A 20,129-nucleotide genomic window follows, 5' to 3' on the forward strand; every position below is an offset into this window, starting at 1 on the left:
ATGTCTTGAGAAGTGCATCAATGCATATGAGCATGTTCTTACCATAGTTAAATATTTTTGAGGTCAAGCTGCACTTTGTAGGAAAGAGAAGTAGTAATGCTGCAAGGCCTAGTGAATGAACTCTCGATTATTAATATTCTTTATCCCCAGCTTCTTCAGTTCCTTGCCAATTTGCTATTGCCGGCTTCATCATTGAATTCCAAGAATCACTTTAAAACACAGTACATCATCAATGTTGGTCAAATATTTATTCTCGATTTTTTAGGAACCAGACACAACTAAGAAGCTGATTGAACGAATGGGAGATCGAGATGAAACAATACCACCTGAGTACAGATTTAAGGAGCAGCCTGATCCAAAGGTTGGTCCTGTGATCGCTTTGACAAAGTCAATAGGATTTTTTAGTGTTTGAACTTTCCAAATCTATGCATGCATGGACTACCTGGGGAAGATTCTTAAATTATCCAATGGGAAACAAATATAATTTATTTGCTATTATGGAAATAATACTAATGTACAGATCAAGGATTTGATAGAAAACTATAAACAAAGAAGTTGCTGAATAATTTATATTCAGTTTCTACCATTGATTCATTCAGTTATTTGCTCTAAAACACCTTTTCAATTAACTTTGATATAATGTAGTTGATATTAACATTATACATTAATGTGTTTTCAGATTCAGGATTACATGATATATTTGTCATAGAGCAATACAGTGTGGAAATGGGCACTTTGACCCAACTTGCCCACACCGGCCAACATGTCCCAGCTACATTCATCCCACCAACCAGCATTTGGTCCATATCCCTCCAAACCTATCCTCTCCATGTACCTGTCGAACTGCTTCTTAGATGTTGAGATAGCCCCTACCTCAACTACCTCCTCTGGCAGCTTGTTCAATACACCCACCACCCTGTGTGCAAAAAACATAACCCTCAGATTCCTATTACATCTTTTCCCCTTCACCCTAAACCTATGTCCTCTGAGTCCTCGATGCACCTACTCTGGGCAAGAGATTCTGTGCATCTACCTGATCTATTCCTATCACGCTTTACGATCACCCCTCATCCTCCTGCGCTCCAGGGAATAGAGTCACAGCCTACTCAACCCTTGCCTACAGCTCAGACCCTCTAGTCCTGGCAACATCCTCCTGTGTTGAGTTTAATTAATTTAGTCTTAGTTTCAATTTTAAATAATTCCTGTAAGAAAAGACTGATGTTTTTTGTTCTTTCGACAGGGCAAAGGACAACTGCCTTCCTCTGCTGATCCAGCTGTAAAGCCAAAGGTAAATGGAACGTAATGAGGAGATATCCTTGTTATTGAAAATGTTTACTCGTTGCAATGTTCCTTGGCATTCAGTTCTGTATTTTAATTGCATTCATTGATTGTTGTCGCAGACTATGACAGATGCTGATGTACTCGAGTCTCTGTCAGCAGACCTTGTCCCTAGCCTTCCAGCAACAATTCCAAAATGCTCAGCTGCAGTTTCACACTCTGCAGTGCCGCCCTCTCTAAAGCAGCAGGTATGACTCCTATCTTTTAAACTGAAACATGATCCTTTTCCGGCTGCTTAAGACCGCACCCAGCTTATTCACTTTACTATTTATTTGTAGGCATACGCTCTTCCATATGTGTAAAAAGGAACTGCAGATAGACAAAAGTGCTGGAAAAACTCAGCGGGTGCAGCAGCATCTATGGAGCGAAGGAAATGGGCAACGTTACGGGCCAAAACCCTTCTTCAGACTTCTAAAGAAGGGTTTTGGCCCGAAATGTTGCATATTTCCTTCGCTCCATAGATGCTGCTGCACCCGCTGAGTTTCTCCAGCACTTTTATCTACCTTCGATTTTCCAGCATCTGCAGTTCCTTCTTAAACACAAGGAACTGCAGATGCTGGTTTAAACCGAAGATAGACACAAAAAGCTGGAGTAACTCAGCGGGGACAGGCAGCATCTCTGGAGAGAAGGAATGAGTGCCATTTTGGGTCAAGACCCGTTCCTTCTCTTCAGAAATGCTGCCTGTCCCGCTGAATTACTCCAGCTTATTGTGTGTATCTTCACCCTCCCATGTGATTGTCTTCTTACTTCCGCTCCTTTATTCTGGCAAGCTCTGAATATCAATCCGTGATCCTCTGCTGTTTCCATGCTGCCTTTCAAAGACTCCAAAAACATCAGTTTCCACAATCCCATGCAATGGACAGTAAACCTTGCAATGCTGTGTTTAGTTTTCACCTGCAAGCATCTAGGAAGATGGAATAAATGTAGCCATCCCTCATTGACTGGAGAACGCCAGTGAGCTCCTTTTTACGGCAGGATGTTATGACATTTCACCTCCGGCCTGGATTGAGCCAAAGGCATAAAATGTATGTACCTAGCCAACCACGAACGACAGAATCCGAATCTGGTTTCAAGGTCATAGTTGAGGCTGCCTCAGGTGTCACACTACACCAAGAATATCTTTATGGCAACTTTTTCCTTGAATTGGAGGATCAGGCTGAGATACAACAAGGAAACAAGCTCCTTGGTGAACCGAGTCCACACTGACAATGAACCACCCATTTAGACTGATCTTACATTAAACCCATTTTTATTCTCATTAAACTCCTCCCAAGATTCACTCACCTACGCACCAGACGCAATTTAAAATGTCCAATTAACTTGCCAACCCACACGTGTTTGGGTGCTGGATTGAACCCAGGGCACCTGGAGGAAATCCCACGTGGTCACAGAACTCATCCACTTCTCAACCTTGGTTTGGTTTCCCTTTGATGTCAATGCTGTCCATCTGCAGGCCAGAATTCACATTTAAAATCTCATCAAATAATAGAGGAGAAATTATTCTGGAAACTTTAAGTTGTTAGTCAGCATGAATAAATATTAATTAGAATGTTCTTTCCTTTCTTCCAAAGGCACCAGTTAAGGATTCTCTTTCAAAGGCACCTTTGCAAGCTTCAAAAGCTGCCCCAGTCTCTGCAAGTCTACCTGGTCCTACGGTAAGTCGTAAAGAGGAGTAAAATGTGAGGGGGAGGGGTGGTTGGCAGATGGGTGGAGTAAGTGACAAAGGCGAGAAGAAGACAAATGAGTGTCAGACAAGGAAAGAAGAGGAGGAGTGTAATGTAAAGCCCGACGACGGGATATGGATAAAATGGGACAAGAGGGAGGGGAAATAAAGGAGCATAAAAAGAAACCGTGGGGCTCAAGGATTGGAGGGTGGGGGTGAGCATTCAGAGTAAGGGAAACGGGGCCCAGCGTATTGGGAGTTGGGGGAGGGTCAGTCAATGGGTAGATTACGTGAAATTAGGGAATTCCATGTTTATACCGTTGGGTTGTAAGCTCCCAAAACCGAATATGAGGTGCTGTTTATCGCATTAAAGTATTATAAATGGTGACTAAATGCTTTTATCAACATGGAATTGTTAATACAAACATGTGAATTCTGACTAATAATTGTAATGTTCCTTTTTTTGTTGTAAAGCCACCGCTACAAGCTTCAAAAGCTGCCCCAGTTTCTACAAGTCAAACTAGCAAGAAGGTAAGTGGAAAAGAAACAAAAATAGTGAAAAATATGGCAGCTGTCAGTGTCATTGCACGAGTAAATGGGTTGAGGATGTCTTTGGAGATCAGTCTTCAGATCCATTTCAAAATCATCAGAAAGTTTTCTTTATCTTGTGTGTTCTAATGTTCCTGACTGGCAGATCAGCAAAAATGTCTCACTCTTCATTCTGCAAGGTGAATCTCAAAGGTTGAAAGATCTGTTTATTGTCACGTGTACCAGTTAAGGTACAGTGAAACTCGAATTACCATACAGCCGTATTAAAAAATGCAACGACACACACAACTACATAGAAGTTAACATAAACATCCACCACAGTGGATTCCCCACGTTCCTCACTGTGATGGAAGGCAATAAAATCTTCTTCCCTCTTTATTCTCCCGCAGTCGGGCATTCGAATTATCTGCAGTCGGGGCGATCGAAGCTCCCGCAGGCGGCGATAGAAGCCCTCGCTTCGGGGCGATCGAAGCTCTTGTGACGGGGCAATCTTTATGGCAACTTTTTCTTCGAATTGTAGAATCAGGCTGAGATACACTAAAGAAACAAGCTCCTTGGTGAACTGAGTCCGCACTGGCCATGAACCACCCATTTAGAATAATCTTACATTAAACCCATTTTTATTCTCATTAAACTCCTCCCAAGATTCACTCACCTACGCACCAGAGGCAATTTAAAATGTCCAATTAACTTGCCAACCCACACGTGTTTGGGTGCTGGATTGAACCCAGGGCACCTGGAGGAAATCCCACATGGTCACAGAACTCATCCACTTCTCATCCTTGGTTTGGTTTCCCTTTGATGTCAATGCTGTCCATCTGCAGGCCAGAATTCACATTCAAAATCTCATCAAATAATAGAGGAGAAATTATTCTGGAAACTTTAAGTTGTTAGTCAGCATGAATAAATATTAATTAGAATGTTCTTTCCTTTCTTCCAAAGGCACCAGTTAAGGATTCTCTTTCAAAGGCACCTTTGCAAGCTTCAAAAGCTGCCCCAGTCTCTGCAAGTCTACCTGGTCCTACGGTAAGTCGTAAAGAGGAGTAAAATGTGAGGGGGAGGGGTGGTTGGCAGATGGGTGGAGTAAGTGACAAAGGCGAGAAGAAGACAAATGAGTGTCAGACAAGGAAAGAAGAGGAGGAGTGTAATGTAAAGCCCGACGACGGGATATGGATAAAATGGGACAAGAGGGAGGGGAAATAAAGGAGCATAAAAGGAAACCGTAGGGCTCAGGGAGGGGGGGGGGGGGGGGGGGGGTGAGCATTCAGAGTAAGGGAAACGGGGCCCAGCGTATTGGGAGTTGGGGGAGGGTCAGTCAATGGGTAGATTACGTGAAATTAGGGAATTCCATGTTTATACCGTTGGGTTGTAAGCTCCCAAAGCCGAATATGAGGTGCTGTTTATCGCATTAAAGTATTATAAATGGTGACTAAATGCTTTTATCAACATGGAATTGTTAATGGCAGCTGTCAGTGTCATTGCACGAGTAAATGGGTTGAGGATGTCTTTGGAGATCAGTCTTCAGATCCATTTCAAAATCATCAGAAAGTTTTCTTTATCTTGTGTGTTCTAATGTTCCTGACTGGCAGATCAGCAAAAATGTCTCACTCTTCATTCTGCAAGGTGAATCTCAAAGGTTCAAAGATCTGTTTATTGTCACGTGTACCAGTTAAGGTACAGTGAAACTCGAATTACCATACAGCCATACTAAAAAATGCAACGACACACACAACTACATACAAGTTAACATAAACATCCACCACAGTGGATCCCCCACATTCCTCACTGTGATGGAAGGCAATAAAATCTTCTTCCCTCTTTATTCTCCCGCAGTCGGGCATTCGAATTATCTGCAGTCGGGGCGATCGAAGCTCCCGCAGCCGGCGATAGAAGCCCTCACTTCGGGGCGATCGAAGCTCTTGTGACGGGGCAATCTTTATGGCAACTTTTTCTTCGAATTGTAGAATCAGGCTGAGATACACTAAAGAAACAAGCTCCTTGGTGAACTGAGTCCGCACTGGCCATGAACCACCGATTTAGAATAATCTTACATTAAACCCATTTTTATTCTCATTAAACTCCTCCCAAGATTCACTCACCTACGCACCAGAGGCAATTTAAAATGTCCAATTAATTTGCCAACCCACACGTGTTTGGGTGCTGGATTGAACCCAGGGCACCTGGAGGAAATCCCACGTGCTCACAGAACTCATCCTTGGTTTGGTTTCCCTTTGATGTCAATGCTGTCCATCTGCAGGCCAGAATTCACATTTAAAATCTTATCAAATAACAGGAGAAATTATTCTGGAAACTTTAAGTTGTTAGTCAGCATGAATAAATATTAATTAGAATGTTCTTTCCTTTCTTTCAAAGGCACCAGATAAGGATTCTCTTTCAAAGGCACCTTTGCAAGCTTCAAAAGCTGCCCCAGTCTCTGCAAGTCTACCTGGTCCAAAGGTAAGTCGAAAAGAGGAGTAAACTGTGAAACTGGTGTCAATTGTTCATAACATAGTACAAAAAACTTTTGCAGATTATGGATCAGATATCATGGCAGAGCACTTAATAACTCTATTCACTCCTTAGTTACCCCACAATCTCAATCCGTTAATGCAGCAAAATAATCTCCAGTCACTCTACACCTCCATCCCCCACCAAGGGGGTCTCAAAGCCCACCGTTTCTTCCTCGACTGGAGAACCAACCAATCCCCGTCTACTGATACTCTCCTCCGCCTAGCGGAGCTGGTCCTTACCCTTAATAACTTTTTGTTTGACTCCTCCCATTTCCTCCAAATACAAGGCGTAGCTATGTGCACATGCATGGGCCCCAGCTATGCCTGCCTCTTTGTCGGGTACGTTGAACAATCCTTGTTCGAGACGTACCGTGTCCCTATCCCCGAACTCTACCTCCACTACTTCGAGGACTGCATTGGTGCTACCTCCTGCACCCGCACACAACTCACTGACTTCATCCAGTTCACCACTAACTTCCATCTGGCACTCAAATACACCTGGACCATTTCTGACATTTCCCTACCGTTTCTTGACCTCACTATCTCCATCGCAGGTGATAGACTTCTGACCGACATCCACTATAAACCCACTGACTCCCATAATAACTTTATAATAACTTTATTTATAATTGACCATGGCTTCTTCCCACCCTGCTTCCTATAAGGACTCCATCTCCTACTCCCAATTCCTCCGTCTACGCCGCATCTGCACCCAGGATGAGGTGTTCCACACCAGGGCATCGGAGATGTCCTCATCCTTCAGGGAATGGGGGTTCCCCTCTTCTACCATAGATGAGGCTCTCACCAGGGTCTCTTCTATACCCTGTGACTCTGCTCTCTCTCCCCATCCCCCCACTCGTAACAAGGGCAGAGTCCTCCTAGTCCTCACCTTTCACCCTACCAGCCGTCACGTACAACAGATAATCCTCCAACATTTTCGCCACCTCCAACGTGATCCCACCACTTGCCACATCTTCCCATCTCCTCCCCTGTCTGCTTTCTGCAGAGACCGTTCCCTCCGTAACTCCCTGGTCAATTCGACCCTTCCCACCCAAACCACCCCCTCACCGGGCACTTTCACTTGCAACCGCAAGAAATGCTAGACTTGTTGCTTTATCTCCCCCCTTGACCATTCAAGGACCCAAGCAGTCTTTCCAGGTGCGGCAGAGGTTCACCTGCACCTCCTCCAACCTCATCTATTGCATCCGCTGCTCTAGGTGTCAGCTGCTCTATATCGGTGAGACCAAGCGTAGGCTTGGCGATCGCTTCGCCCAACACCTCCGCTCGGTTCGCAATAACCAACCTGATCTCGCGGTGGCTCAGCACTTCAACTCCCCCTCCCATTCCGAATCCGACCTTTCTGTCCTGGGCCTCCTCCATGGCCAGAATGTGGACCACCATAAATTGGAGGAGCAGCACCTCATATTTCGCTTGAGTGGTTTGCACCCAATTGCACCCAGAACGTTGACTTCTCTAATTTCAGGTAGTCCTTACTTTCTCCTCCCCTTCTCAGTTCTCCCTCAGCCCACTGGCTCCACCTCTTCCTTTCTTCTTCCTGCCCCCTCACCCTCGCATCAGTCTGAAGAAGAGTTTCGGCCCGAAACGTTGCCTATTTCCTTCGCCCCATAGATGCTGCCTCACCCGCTGAGTTTCTCCAGCATTTTTGTCTACCTCCCATTTTAACCAAATTGTGATTTGGTTAACGCATCTTTTAAAAGCACCCTTGTGCCAACACCGAAAAACATTTAATTTATAGCAAGCATTGACAACACTTTCTGACTTACGCCATGCTTTCCCGCAAGACTGAAAACAAACTGTTGCACAAAAAATAAATGTTAATGCAAGCGCTCATTAATGGTATAGTTTGAAGTGTTCATTGTTCATCCTGACACCCACATGGACAGAGCAGTCCTACAGGAAGGGGAAATAGGAAATTACTGTTTTAACAGTAAACAGCTGTTGCTGGTATTGTTCACAGCAACATGTATCATTGCTGTCAGATTATGTTCCGTAAGCATTTATCCTGTTGAAAAAATGCCCTTTTTTATTTTTCAAGGGTAAAGATCCATTTGCCCTACTTGCAGAAACCCTTCCATCTGAGGCACCTGATGATTCAACTCCAAAATACACTGGTCCGGAAGTGAAGGTACAAATCAATGATTTGCTGAAACTTCGAGTCCTTGAAAAAGATTCCTGACTATTTCTTGATGGATTTTGCAGAGAATAAGAATTAAGTTTGCCTGTTGATAATATTATTCTGCTCCCAGTGGGGGGGGGGGGGAAAGTGCCGTTTGTAAAGCCAACCATTACCAAGAGGGTACATTGAGATCTAGAAACATAGAAAATAGGTGCAGGAGGAGGCCATTTGGCCCTTCGAGCCAGCACCGCCATTCATTGTGATTATGGCTGATCGTCCCCTATCAATAACCCTTGCCTGCCTTCGCCCCATATCCCTTGACTCCACTAGCCCCTAGAGCTTTATCTAACTCTCTCTTAAATCCATCCAGTGACTTGGCCTCCACTGTCCTCTGTGGCAGGGAATTCCATAAATTCACAACTCTCTGGGTGAAAACGTTTTTTTCTCACCTCAGTCTTAAATGACCTCCCCTTTATTCTAAGACTGTGGCCCCTGGTTCTGGACTTGTCCAACATTGGGAACATTTTTCCCAATCTAGAGGGTGTTATGGCTCAGAGAGATCACAGAGATTGGAAAGGGCAATATCATAATGGAAAACCGGTGAGAGTACATGAGGAACCAACAACGTTGAGCAAGCAAAAGAGTGATGGATGAACAGGACAGTACAAGTTAGGATGGGTATAAAATGGAACCAATGTTTATAATAATAATAATAATAAACTTTATTTATAAAGCGCTTTAAACAACCGCAGTTGCCACAAAGTGCTGTACATGAGAACTCATGGACAAAATGTTATTACAAACCATTAAAAACCGTAAAACGAAGGACTAAAAACAGTAAAAATTAAAAGACATTAAAAGCACCAAGAACAGGAGCAATGTCTCAGCCAGTGTCGAAAGCCAGAGAATAAAAATGAGTTTTTAGGGAGGATTTGAAGATGGACAGTGAGGGGGCCTGTCTGATGTGCAACGGCAAGGTGTTCCAAAGTGCCGGAGCAGCAACAAAAAAGGCTCTATCCCCTCTGAACTTCCGCTTAGACCGTGGTACCTCAAGGAGCAGCTGATCAGCTGACCTGAGGCACCGGGCAGGAGCATATAGGTGGAGCAGCTCAGAGAGGTAAGGCGGGGCGAGCCCATTCAACGATTTGAAAACAAATAAAATAATTTTAAAATGAACTCGAAAGTGCACTGGGAGCCAGTGAAGGGAGGCCAAAATTGGCGTAATGTGCTCCCTCTTTCGAGTTCCAGTTAAAAGGCGAGAATGTTTATAGAGAAACATTGACGAAGTATAGGTGAAGCCAGCGCATCAAATGTTGCTGAAGAGAAATACCCCATCGGTTTCCTTAAACATATGCGATCAAAGTTTTATTTCAGAAACGGTATGTTATGAAAGGATTTTTCAAAGAATTTGACGAAAAGAGGATCTTTCACATTAGGTGGGTTAGTGGCGCTTTAGAAACAGAAAAACCTGGAAATCAAATCCAGGAAAATGGAAATGAAGAAAAATGAGGAGCTGGAGAGCTCAGCAGGCCTGGCAGCACCTTTACCACTGGAGATGTGCAGGTGCAGCCTGATCTGTTGAGTCCTTCCAGCACGAGAAGAGTTAGATCCACTACTGTCAACTGCTGATGGCTTGTACAGTCAACCTGTTCAGGCTTGAATAATACCTTGATGTAAGCACATTAAACACTGATGCGACGGCACAGTGGTAGAGTTGCTACCTTACAGCGCGAGAGACTCAGGTTTGATCCTGACTATGGGTGCGGTCTGTAGTTTGTATGTTCTCCATGTGACTGTGTGGGTTTTCACCAGTTTCCTCCCACACTCCAAAGACGTACAGGTTTGTAGGTTAATTTCAAGAGAGTTACATGTAGCTCGTAGGGCTAAAAGAATCAAGGGATATGGGGGAAAAACAGGGCTGATTTTAAATGATCAGCCATGATCACATTAGTTTAGTTTAGGGATACAGCACGGAAACAGGCCCTTCGGCCCACTGGGTCCGTGCTGACCAGCGATCCTCGCACATTAACACTATCCTACACACACAAGGGACATTTATTACATTTACCAAGCCAATTAACCTATAAACCTGTACGTCTTTGGAGTGTGGGAGGAAACCGAAGATCTCGGAAGAAACCCACACAGGTCACGGGAAGAACGTACAAACTCCGTACAGACAGCATCCGTTGTCGGGATCGAACCCGTGTCTCCAGCACTGCATTCGCTATAAGGCAGCAACTCTACCGCTGCGCCACCGTGAGTGCCTTTGAATATTGAATGGCGGTGCTGGCTCGAAGGGCCGAATGGCCTACTCCTGCACCTATGTTTCTATGTTAATTGGCTTCGGTAAAATTATAAATTGTCCCTAGTGTGTGTGTCGGATAGTGTTAGTGTGCGGGGATTACTGGTCGATGCGGACTCGATGGGCCGAAGGGCCTGTTTGTATGCTGTATCTCTAAACTAAACTAAATCTAAACCGAAGCACATTTTCCGGATATTTGTATTTATGTTAAATCTGCTTTGATTTAACTTTATTTCTTATACCTTCAGGAATCAGATGCAACTAAGAAGAAGGGTGAACGAGTTGGAGAAAGGGACGACACAATACCACCTGACTACAGATTTAAAGAACTACCTGGTCCGAAGGTAAGGTTTGAACAGTCCCATTGAGACAGTCAAGAATCATTCCAATTGCTTTCTGTTTACAAAATCTTTTAATGTAGAGCACATCCAAAGCAAAATTATACATTTGTTTTCTTTGGAAAACAGACAAAAGTTATTTAGGTAATTTATTTGCCATAAAAAAATGTTCTTGATGTTATGAAATTATAATTAGAAATTTCCTAATAGTTCCAGCTGATATCAGTGCACCTCTACATGCAATAATTAAATATGCAACATCATAACTAAATATTGAGGTAGCTCAATTTATTGATTACAGTAAGCTCACCCTGGCATTATGCATAAATGTATTCAATATTCTTGAATAATTTTGCTGTGTTCGTTTTACTCCTTTATCAAAAACTTCAAGTTAAAGTAACTTTTAGTGCCTGTAATAAAATCTGATAAAGTGTTTTCTCTACAATAGGACAAACTGGCTCCTTCTCCCACTGGTACAGGAGCAAAACCAAAGGTAACAGAAAAGATGAATGTCACTTTATTTTTCTTGAAATTTCATTTGGATTCCTAAATCAAAAGCTTCAGAAGGCAGTGCTGGAGGAACATTCTCAATGCTCCCCCCCCCCCCCCCTCCCCACCCCCATCCCATCTCTAGAGTTCCCCCAGCACTTTGTTTTTTTTTGCTCAAGATTCCACCATCTAGAGTGGAACACATCTATTGTGTCTTCTGAAGACGGAGGTAGTTTTTTAAATTTAATTCATACTTGCTCAGTTAAACTTTGGTTTATGTAGCTAAAAGGTGGGTTGACCTTCATTTCAAGGAGCTCAAGAAAGTTCTTGCGGAAATCTTGTTTGAGGCATGTTCATAATTTTGTCTCTATCTGAAGAAGGAAACAATTGCATTGGGGTCAGAGCAGCAAAATGTTCAAGACACTGGTTCCTGGGTTGGGGAGATTCTTCTATGCAGCATGAATCATATGTTTGGCTTTTACTCCATTTGGGATTTTGAGATAACGTTCCATGAAGGTTTTAGAGTAGATGTACAGAAAGTGTTTCTTCTTCGTGGTGGGTTTGGGCTGAGGTGAATACGGTCAGGATAGGTGATCAGCTGATGAGGAGAATTTCTGTCCACGCGTATTAAATATGTTCAAGGATGAGATTTTTGGCCTGTTTAGTAATTTGAAACATTATTTTACGCTTGTTGAGCAGTGAAGCATGCATGGGGAGCCATGTTGTTTTTATTTCTTATGTCCTGATTGATAGTGATAGTGCTATTATTAACAGGGAAAGAACTAAACTTTAGGCTTTAAAGATACAGCTGTGGAGACAGATGGTCATCAACTTGAAATGTTGACTCTGTTTCTCTCACCACAGATTTGCCATGTATTTCCTGCATTTTTGTTTTCATTTCAGTGATGCTAGGATTGTAGCTCCCATTTATTCATTTTTCATTCAGTTTGGAACAAATGGAGACAGTACATCTAGTGGTAGTCATGAGGAAGAGGAAGAGGAAAGAGAAACAAAAGCATGAGGAACATTAGGAATGACTCGTCTTGAGACCTCGTACACTCACTTCAGTGCTTTCGCTGCTTCTTTATTCCAATGACCATCAGAATAGAATAAGATTTTAAAATATTAAAGATATTTGTTTTTTGCAAATTGCCGTTTCTAGATTTTGTAAATGTAGTAATTAAACTGGACTCCATTTAAAGGGAATGACACCATTATTTCAGTATCACTATGCCACCTCGATCAGTGCTGCTGCTGCATTGACCCAGGTTTAATCCTGATCTCTGGTGCTGCCTATATGTTCTCTCTGATGTGTGGGTTTCTATCTAGTACGTGATTTCCCACCATGTACCAAAGGCAGGCTGGTAGCTTAATTACCTATTGTAAATTATCCCCAGTGTCGGTGGGTTGTAGACAACCAGGGGGAGTTACATAGAAACATAGAAAATAGGTACAGCAGTAGGCCATTTGGCCCTTCGAGCCTGCACCGCCATTCAATATGATCATGGCTGATCATCCAACTCAGTATCCTGTACCTGCCTTCTCTCCATACCCCCTGATCCCTTTCGCCACAAGGGTCACATCTAACGCCCTCTTAAATATAGCCAATGAACTGGCCTCAACTACCTTCTGTGGCAGAGAATTCCACAGATTCACCACTCTCTGTGTGAAAAATGTTTTTATCATCTCGGTCCTAAAAGTTTTCCCCCTTATCCTTAAACTGTGACCCCTTGTTCTGGACTTCCCCAACATCGGGAACAATCTTCCTGCATCTAGCCTGTCCAACCCCGTAAGAATTTTGTAAGTTTCTATAAGATCCCCCCTCAATGTTCTAAATTCTAGCGAGTACAAGCCAAGTCTATCCAGTCTTTCTTCATATGAAAGTCCTGACATCCCAGGAATCAGTCTGGTGAACCTTCTCTGTACTCCCTCTATGGCAAGAATGTCCTTCCTCAGATTAGGAGACCAAAACTTGATGGGCATTTGAGAGAGAATGAGTTACATGGAAGTAAAGGAGAGAATGGGACTGATGAGGACATTCTGAGACTGATATTGACTTGAAGGGGTGATTGGGTTCCCAGTGTGCTGTAGGAAACTAACATTATCTGATTGTTATCACAGACTATGACAGAAGGTGACGTCATGGATTATATGTCAGCGGACATTATGCAGAGCTCTACAGCTCCAATTTCAAAATGCTCAGCTGCAACTATTCACGCTGCAGCGCCACCCTCCATGCAGATAGAGGTAAGAATCCTACACGAGAACGAATGCAATGGGTTGCCAAATCCAGTTTCAGCCTTTGTATTCTCATTGATCACAGTCAACCAAATAGGAATAACATTGGCCAATAAAGAATAGAGGGGGAAGTCTTTGACTTTGTGTGATGTTTTCAAACAAGTGGTAATCTGCCCTGCAGCCTTCTATACACTTTCACAAAATGTATTTCCTTCAACTTTAATAGAAATCATAATAGTTGTTTGATGCTGACCTTCTACTACTTATTGAATATTATTGTACAAACTCAGAATCTACCCCAAGAATCTGCAATACCAATCTCAACCATTTTGTTACAAAGTGCAAATTTTTTTTGTTTCATATTTAATGTTCTAATAATTGGATTTCTTGTCTGAGGATTTGTTTTGCCTTTAATCTGGATGCAAATTCCTTGACGTTATTTTCAATTTATTTTATTCCTTTAGGATATCTCTTGGGTCAAAGATTTATAATAATATAATAATAATAATAATAATAATAATAATATATTTTATTGTCATTGCACACCAGTGCAACGAGATTTGGTATGCAGCTTCCAACCGATGTAAAAAAAAAAGGCACCGTGTGTGGTAGATGCCCTCCAAGGCTGGAAACATCATCCTCTTAGATTCATAACACCAAGTTCACTGCTGAGGTTTGCACCACATTTACTGTCCTTCCCACTATGCTTGGTACAAACCCAGCAGTAGAACTGAGCTGTTTTCCAGTTCTAGCCCTTGTGCGGATTCAGGGGAGGGAGTATGATTTAACAATTTGCTGAATCAGTATGTCTAGATGTCAAGTAATAACCATCTCGTGTGGTGCTGTGACTTAAAGCAAACCCCATCAACAAGTAGAGGGCCAGTAGTAAAATACAAGAATGATGGTTTAATATCTTGGAGTGCACATCCAATTTTCTCTCCTGGCTTGATACCAGTCATCTCCTTTTTCATGCTTGTATGATTCCACATATCATTCTCAAGGTCTAATAATTCATAGAAATAGTACTAGAATCATCAATTTGTCAGTATGGACATATGAATCTTTAATAATGGTGAAAATATTGTGTTTTTCTTTTTGCAAAGGCACCTCTTCAAGCTTCAAAAGCTGCCGCTGTTTCTGCAGGCCAAACTGGTGCAAAGTTAAGTGAAAAGGTAAGTGAAAAGGAGGAGTAAAATCTGAAATTTATATAAAATGCCAACGCAGGAAAATAATTCTGCATGGAAACTGATTAAGGACATGAAGAATGCTTTGTATGTCCCCTTTCCGATGCTATTGTACAGTTCTGCATCCAACATAGACACAAAATGGTGTAATAACTCAGCATTTCAGGCAGGATCATTTGAGAAAATTGATAGGTGACGTTTCAGGTCTGGTCAGGACTCTTTACTCCAGAGATGCTGCCTGACCCAAGGTATTCCAGCATTTTGTGTCTTATCTTTGGTATAAACCAGCATAAGCAGTTACATTTTATTACATTTTTAACATCTCGCATACCTGCTATGTTTCCAATGTGCCCAAAGTTCATCTTTCAATTCAGTAATATTATATCACTCTTTAAGTAAATCATGGTCACAAGGCTAATTCCAATACACACATCCAGAAATAAGATGAAGACTGTCAAAACCACAATCTCATTATTTGCATTGTGTCTCTCAACACATGTGTAGTAAACTAATTCATAAAATCTTTTTTAAATTCAGCAAAATGATAATTATTTTCTTTCACTACAACAATCAACATTGCTCTTCATGAAGAGAACATTTTGAAATTACAGTTTAAATATAAATAACATTTGCTTGGGTTGATGGTGTCAATATATTTAATTCTGGTCAGAATGCATTTCTGCTGAAGTTTTATTCAAATTAAAAAGAGCTTTTTTAAATTTTTAAAAGGTTAAAGATCCACTGGACCTTCTCGCAGAAACACTTCCATCTGAAGCACCAGATGACTCGTCTCCCAAGTTCACTGGTCTTGCAGTAAAGGTATCAACAAAAGTTATTGGTAGCATTGATGGTACAAACAGATGGCACAATGGGCTAAGTGTTCGGCTGGCAACCGGAAGGTAGCTGGTTCGAATCCCGCTTGGAGTGCATACTGTCGTTGTGTCCTTGGGCAAGACACTTCACCCACCTTTGCCTGTGTGTGTCCTTGGGCAAGACACTTCACCCACCTTTGCCTGTGTGTGTGGATGTAATTATGTGAAGCACTTTGGGGTCAATGCAAGTTGACTAAAAATGTGCTATATAAATAAAGAAATTATTATTATTTCCAGTCTTTGCATAAGATCTATTTTATGCAACCTCAATCAGCCTTTTATCTTGGTGGAGCTAACTATCACATACAGATTAACTAGAGATTCAATTGCACAATGCAACTTTTCTCAGTGATGTAATTTAAAGTCTACACGTTATTGGGGTGTTGCTGTAATTCCAAAATTCAACTTGCCTCATCTAAGCATGAATCAAACTTGCACCTTTGATAGGATTTTTATGTCATAGTTCCCCATTACATTCCTTTTGGAACACACAAGAGGAGCTTGGACCTTACAGTCCTGCAAGCACACATTGTTGGGTTTAAGAAGGAACTGCAGATGCTGGAAAATCAAAGGTACACAAAAATGCTGGAGAAACTCAGCGGGTGCAGCAGCATCTATGGAGCGAAGGAAATAGGCAACGTTTCGGGCCCAAAACGTTGCCTATTTCCTTTGCTCCATAGATGCTGCTGCTCCCGCTGAGTTCCTCCAGCATTTTTGTGTACCCACATATTATTGGGCACGTCTGGGAAAATGTGGTTCCCTTGTTCAAAAACGACAGGGGAATGCAGAACCAAAGGCCAGGGGTTTAAGATGAGAGGGGGAAGATTTAATAGGAACCCGAGTGGCAACTGTTTCACTCAGGAAAAATTGAATAAACTGCCAGAAAACACTTGGACAGGTACATGGATAGAAAATGTTCCTTTCTATTGCATTAATCTCCTCTGGAGGGCTATGGACCAAATACAGACAAATGGGATAGACTCAGATGGGGCATTTTGGTCGACATTGATGAGTTGGGTCAAAAGGCCTGTTTCTGTAACAGCTCTAGGTGGAGAAGTCCAAGCTGATAAGTTCATGCCATGGGCCGCTGGGAGTTGAATGTGCTACCGGCAGTGTTGTCTGGAACAGAGAATGGTGTTACCGTTGATAAAGTATTGAAGGTACTATCGTGTATGAAGGTAGACAAATCTCCAGGGCCTGATCAGATACATCCAAGGATATTGTGGGAAACCAGAGAGGAAATTGTGGGAGCCCTGGTTGACATTTAAATACAGGAGAGGTGCTGGAAGACTGGAGGGTGGCAAATGTTGTGCCTCATTTCAAGAAGGCTGCAGGGAAAATGCTGGGAACTATAGGCTGGTGAGCTTAACATCTGTAGTTGGAAAGTTACTAGAGAGTATTCTGAGGGATAGGTTATACAGGCATTTGGACAGGCAAAGGCTGATTAGGGATAGTCAGCATGGTTTTGTATGTGGGAGGTCATGTCTCACAAATCTGAGTTTTTTGAAATCGTGACCAAAAAGGTCGATGAGGACAGAGCTGTAGATGTTGTGTACATGGATTTCAGTAAGGCATTTGACATGGTAGGCTGCTCTGGAAGGTTAGATCACATGGGATCCCAGGAGAGATAGGTGAATGGATGGCAAATTGGCTCCATGGAAGGAAGCGGAGGGTGATGTGGTGGAAGGTTGCTTCTCGGACTGGAGGCCTGTGACTAGTGGTGTGCCTCAAGGTTCGGTGCTGGGCCCGTTACTGTTTGTCATCTACATCAATGATTTGGATGAGAACATACAGGGCAAGATTAGCAAGTTTGCTGATGATACAAAAGTGGGTGGTTTGCAGATAGTGAAGATGGTTGTGAGAGATTGCAGCAGGATCTGGATTGCCGCAGGATCTGGATCGATTGGCCAGGTGGGCAGAGGAATGGTTGATAGAATTTAATACAGAGAAGTGTGAGGTGTTGCATTTTGCAATCTAGGAGTGCAGGTGCATGGTTCCTTGAAGGTCGAGTCGCAGGTAGATACGGTGGTCAAAAAGGCTTTTGGTACTTTGGCCTTCATCAGTCAGAGTAAAGAGTATAGTAGTTGGGAGGTCATGTTGCAGTTGTATAAGACGTTAGTGAGACCGCAATTAGAATATTGTGTTCAGTTCTGGGCACCATGTTATAGGAAAGATATTGTCAAGTACGTGGATGGTGTCAGAACTAGAATGTGTGAGCTATAGGAAGAGGTTGAGTAGGCTGGGTCTCTATTCCATGGAGCGCCGGAGGATGAGGGGTGATCTTATAGAGTGTACAAAATCATGAGATAAATAGATCGGGTAGATGCACAGAGTCTCTTCCCAGGGTAGGGGAATCGAGGACCAGAGAACATAGGTTCAAGGTGAAGAGGAAAAGATTTAATAGGAATCTGATGGGTAACTTTTTCACACAAAGGGTGGTGGGTGTCTGGAACAAGCTGCCAGGTGAGGTAATTGAGGCTGGGGCTATCCCAACATTTAAGAAACAGTTAGACGGAAACATGGATAGGACAGGTTTAGAGGGATGTGGACCAAGCGCAAGCAAGTGGGACTAGTGTAGATGGGACATTGTTGGCCAGTGTGTGCAAGTTGGGCCAAAGGACCTGTTTCCACACTGTATCGCTCTGTGACCCGATGACTCTATGACATAATGTGAAATTTTCCACAATTAGCATATAGTGAAGCTTCTTAGGACATTTTGCTGTTTTAATGTTCATACTTGTCATTGGTGAATTATGCTGCAAGCTTTATCACTCAGACTATCAGTGGAATTCTCTGCCTCAGAGGGTGGTGGAGGCCGGTTCTCTGGATACTTTAAAGAGAGAGCTAGATAGGGGTCTTAAAGATATGGGGAGAAGACAGGAACGGGGTACTGATTGGGGATGATCAGCCATGATTACATTGAATGGCGGTGCTGGCTCGAAGGGCTGAATGGCCTACTCCTGCACCTATTGTCTATTATCTATTGTCTATTGACATGAGATTAGCTGATAAACCAGCAGAATCAAGTGGTATTATGCAGTCTTAATGTGTGTGCAGTCATATGGTGCAAAGCTCCCACTGGATCAAATATCCAGTCAAGTTTTAAAACCTGTCTGATGCATGTTGAAACGTGTGTCAGGTAGATGGGATGATAAAGTAGACAAAAGTGCTGGAGAAACTCAGCGGGTGCAGCAGCATCTATGGAGCAAAGGAAATAGGCAACGTTTCGGGCCGAAACCCTTCTTCAGACTGACCTGATAAAGTGTCTTGGATACAGAGTTTGTGAGGGAAACCAACGGCAATAGGATCTACCCAATGTTATTAATTAGAGGGCATTTCAGCTCAGCACCAAGGTAAGGAGAGGGAATTCCAGACCATTTTCTGTCAACTATGAGTGTTTTGACAGGGAGTTTTTCCACTGCCTTGCACTACTTCCAATAGTGAGCTTGATTCATCTATTGCCAGTAATTATTTCAGCGAAACGCAGGACATGGACATTGAATCAATATATTTTCACAAATTTAGGCTTGATTATTTTTGTTTCTCCTGAATTTTCAGGAGTCGGATGTAACGAAGAAGAAGGGTGAACGAGTGGGAGAGCATGAGAGCACAATACCGCCTGATTACCGATTTAAAGAGCAGACCGATCCCAAGGTTAGTCCAGCAAACAATTTGAGAAAAGTCAATAACTGCTTTAATAATATTGTATTTTAAAAGCTATCACCATAAAGAACATACTTGAAAATAAATCTTATCATGATCTACTTTCTAAAAAGCAGGTATGAAATTCTCTGACAATAGTAATAATTATCCTGGTGCTGCACATGTTAAGGAACCAGATAGGATTACAAAATAGAGTTTGATGTATGATTTAAACCAAAATCAGTACACATCTTTGATTAATCATGTTTTTAAAGTGGTTAAAATTGTTTGATTCATGCTGATTATATTTGTAGTTGTGTTCTTATTTGGTTCAAATTCTAATTGATTCTGATACACTCTCGAGGTATCTGATCCCACCTCTTGAGGTATCTTCCTGTACCACTGCTTTCTTCTTGCAAAAAAGACCACTCTGAGTGCAACGCCTTGGTCTGCACATCCCTTCCCACCTGATCCACCCTCTCCCCAGGTACATACCCCTACAATACAGGAGATGTAACACCTGTCTCTACATCTCCTCTCTTAGGTCCCCCCTGGGACTTGAGGATCCTTCTCAGATGAGACGGCACCGGTCTGCATTCGCTGTTCCCTGTGTCATCTCCTTTACATCGGCGAGACCCAGCGTAGACTAGTTGACTGTTTTGCCAAACACTTAAGCTGTCTGCCAAGGCCTGCAGGAGCTCCCAGTTGCTAACCATTTTAACTCAGCACGTCGTGTTACTGTTTGTTAGCTTAAAGCCCAAAGATGCAATCATTGAATCCTCCAATTTCATATAATACCAACCCATGATTCCCCCTGTCTTTACCCTGCCTCCCCCCCCCCCCCAATTCCTGACGCACATGCATGTC

General features: G+C 42.6%; 1 protein-coding gene across 39 annotated transcripts in view; it reads left to right on the forward strand.

Annotated features, from left to right (window-relative positions):
- The window catches only part of cast (calpastatin), a 174,194-nt gene that overhangs the window by 112,350 nt on the left and 41,715 nt on the right, over positions 1-20,129 (forward strand). For 25 of the 39 annotated variants that reach the window (XM_033017307.1, XM_033017317.1, XM_033017345.1 and 22 more), the window contains 14 exons: positions 266-361; positions 1,241-1,288; positions 1,401-1,526; positions 2,910-2,993; positions 3,476-3,532; positions 4,493-4,576; positions 5,924-6,007; positions 8,117-8,206; positions 10,748-10,843; positions 11,286-11,330; positions 13,448-13,573; positions 14,668-14,736; positions 15,478-15,567; positions 19,179-19,274. In XM_033017307.1, the coding sequence (XP_032873198.1) occupies positions 266-361; positions 1,241-1,288; positions 1,401-1,526; positions 2,910-2,993; positions 3,476-3,532; positions 4,493-4,576; positions 5,924-6,007; positions 8,117-8,206; positions 10,748-10,843; positions 11,286-11,330; positions 13,448-13,573; positions 14,668-14,736; positions 15,478-15,567; positions 19,179-19,274 (1,191 nt within the window). The remainder of the gene's footprint in view (positions 1-265; positions 362-1,240; positions 1,289-1,400; positions 1,527-2,909; positions 2,994-3,475; positions 3,533-4,492; positions 4,577-5,923; positions 6,008-8,116; positions 8,207-10,747; positions 10,844-11,285; positions 11,331-13,447; positions 13,574-14,667; positions 14,737-15,477; positions 15,568-19,178; positions 19,275-20,129) is intronic. The other 14 variants (XM_033017335.1, XM_033017339.1, XM_033017343.1 and 11 more) reach the window with 11 other exon arrangements.

This window comes from Amblyraja radiata, chromosome 3, assembly GCF_010909765.2.
Source record: "Amblyraja radiata isolate CabotCenter1 chromosome 3, sAmbRad1.1.pri, whole genome shotgun sequence".
NCBI classification, from domain to species: domain Eukaryota; kingdom Metazoa; phylum Chordata; class Chondrichthyes; order Rajiformes; family Rajidae; genus Amblyraja; species Amblyraja radiata.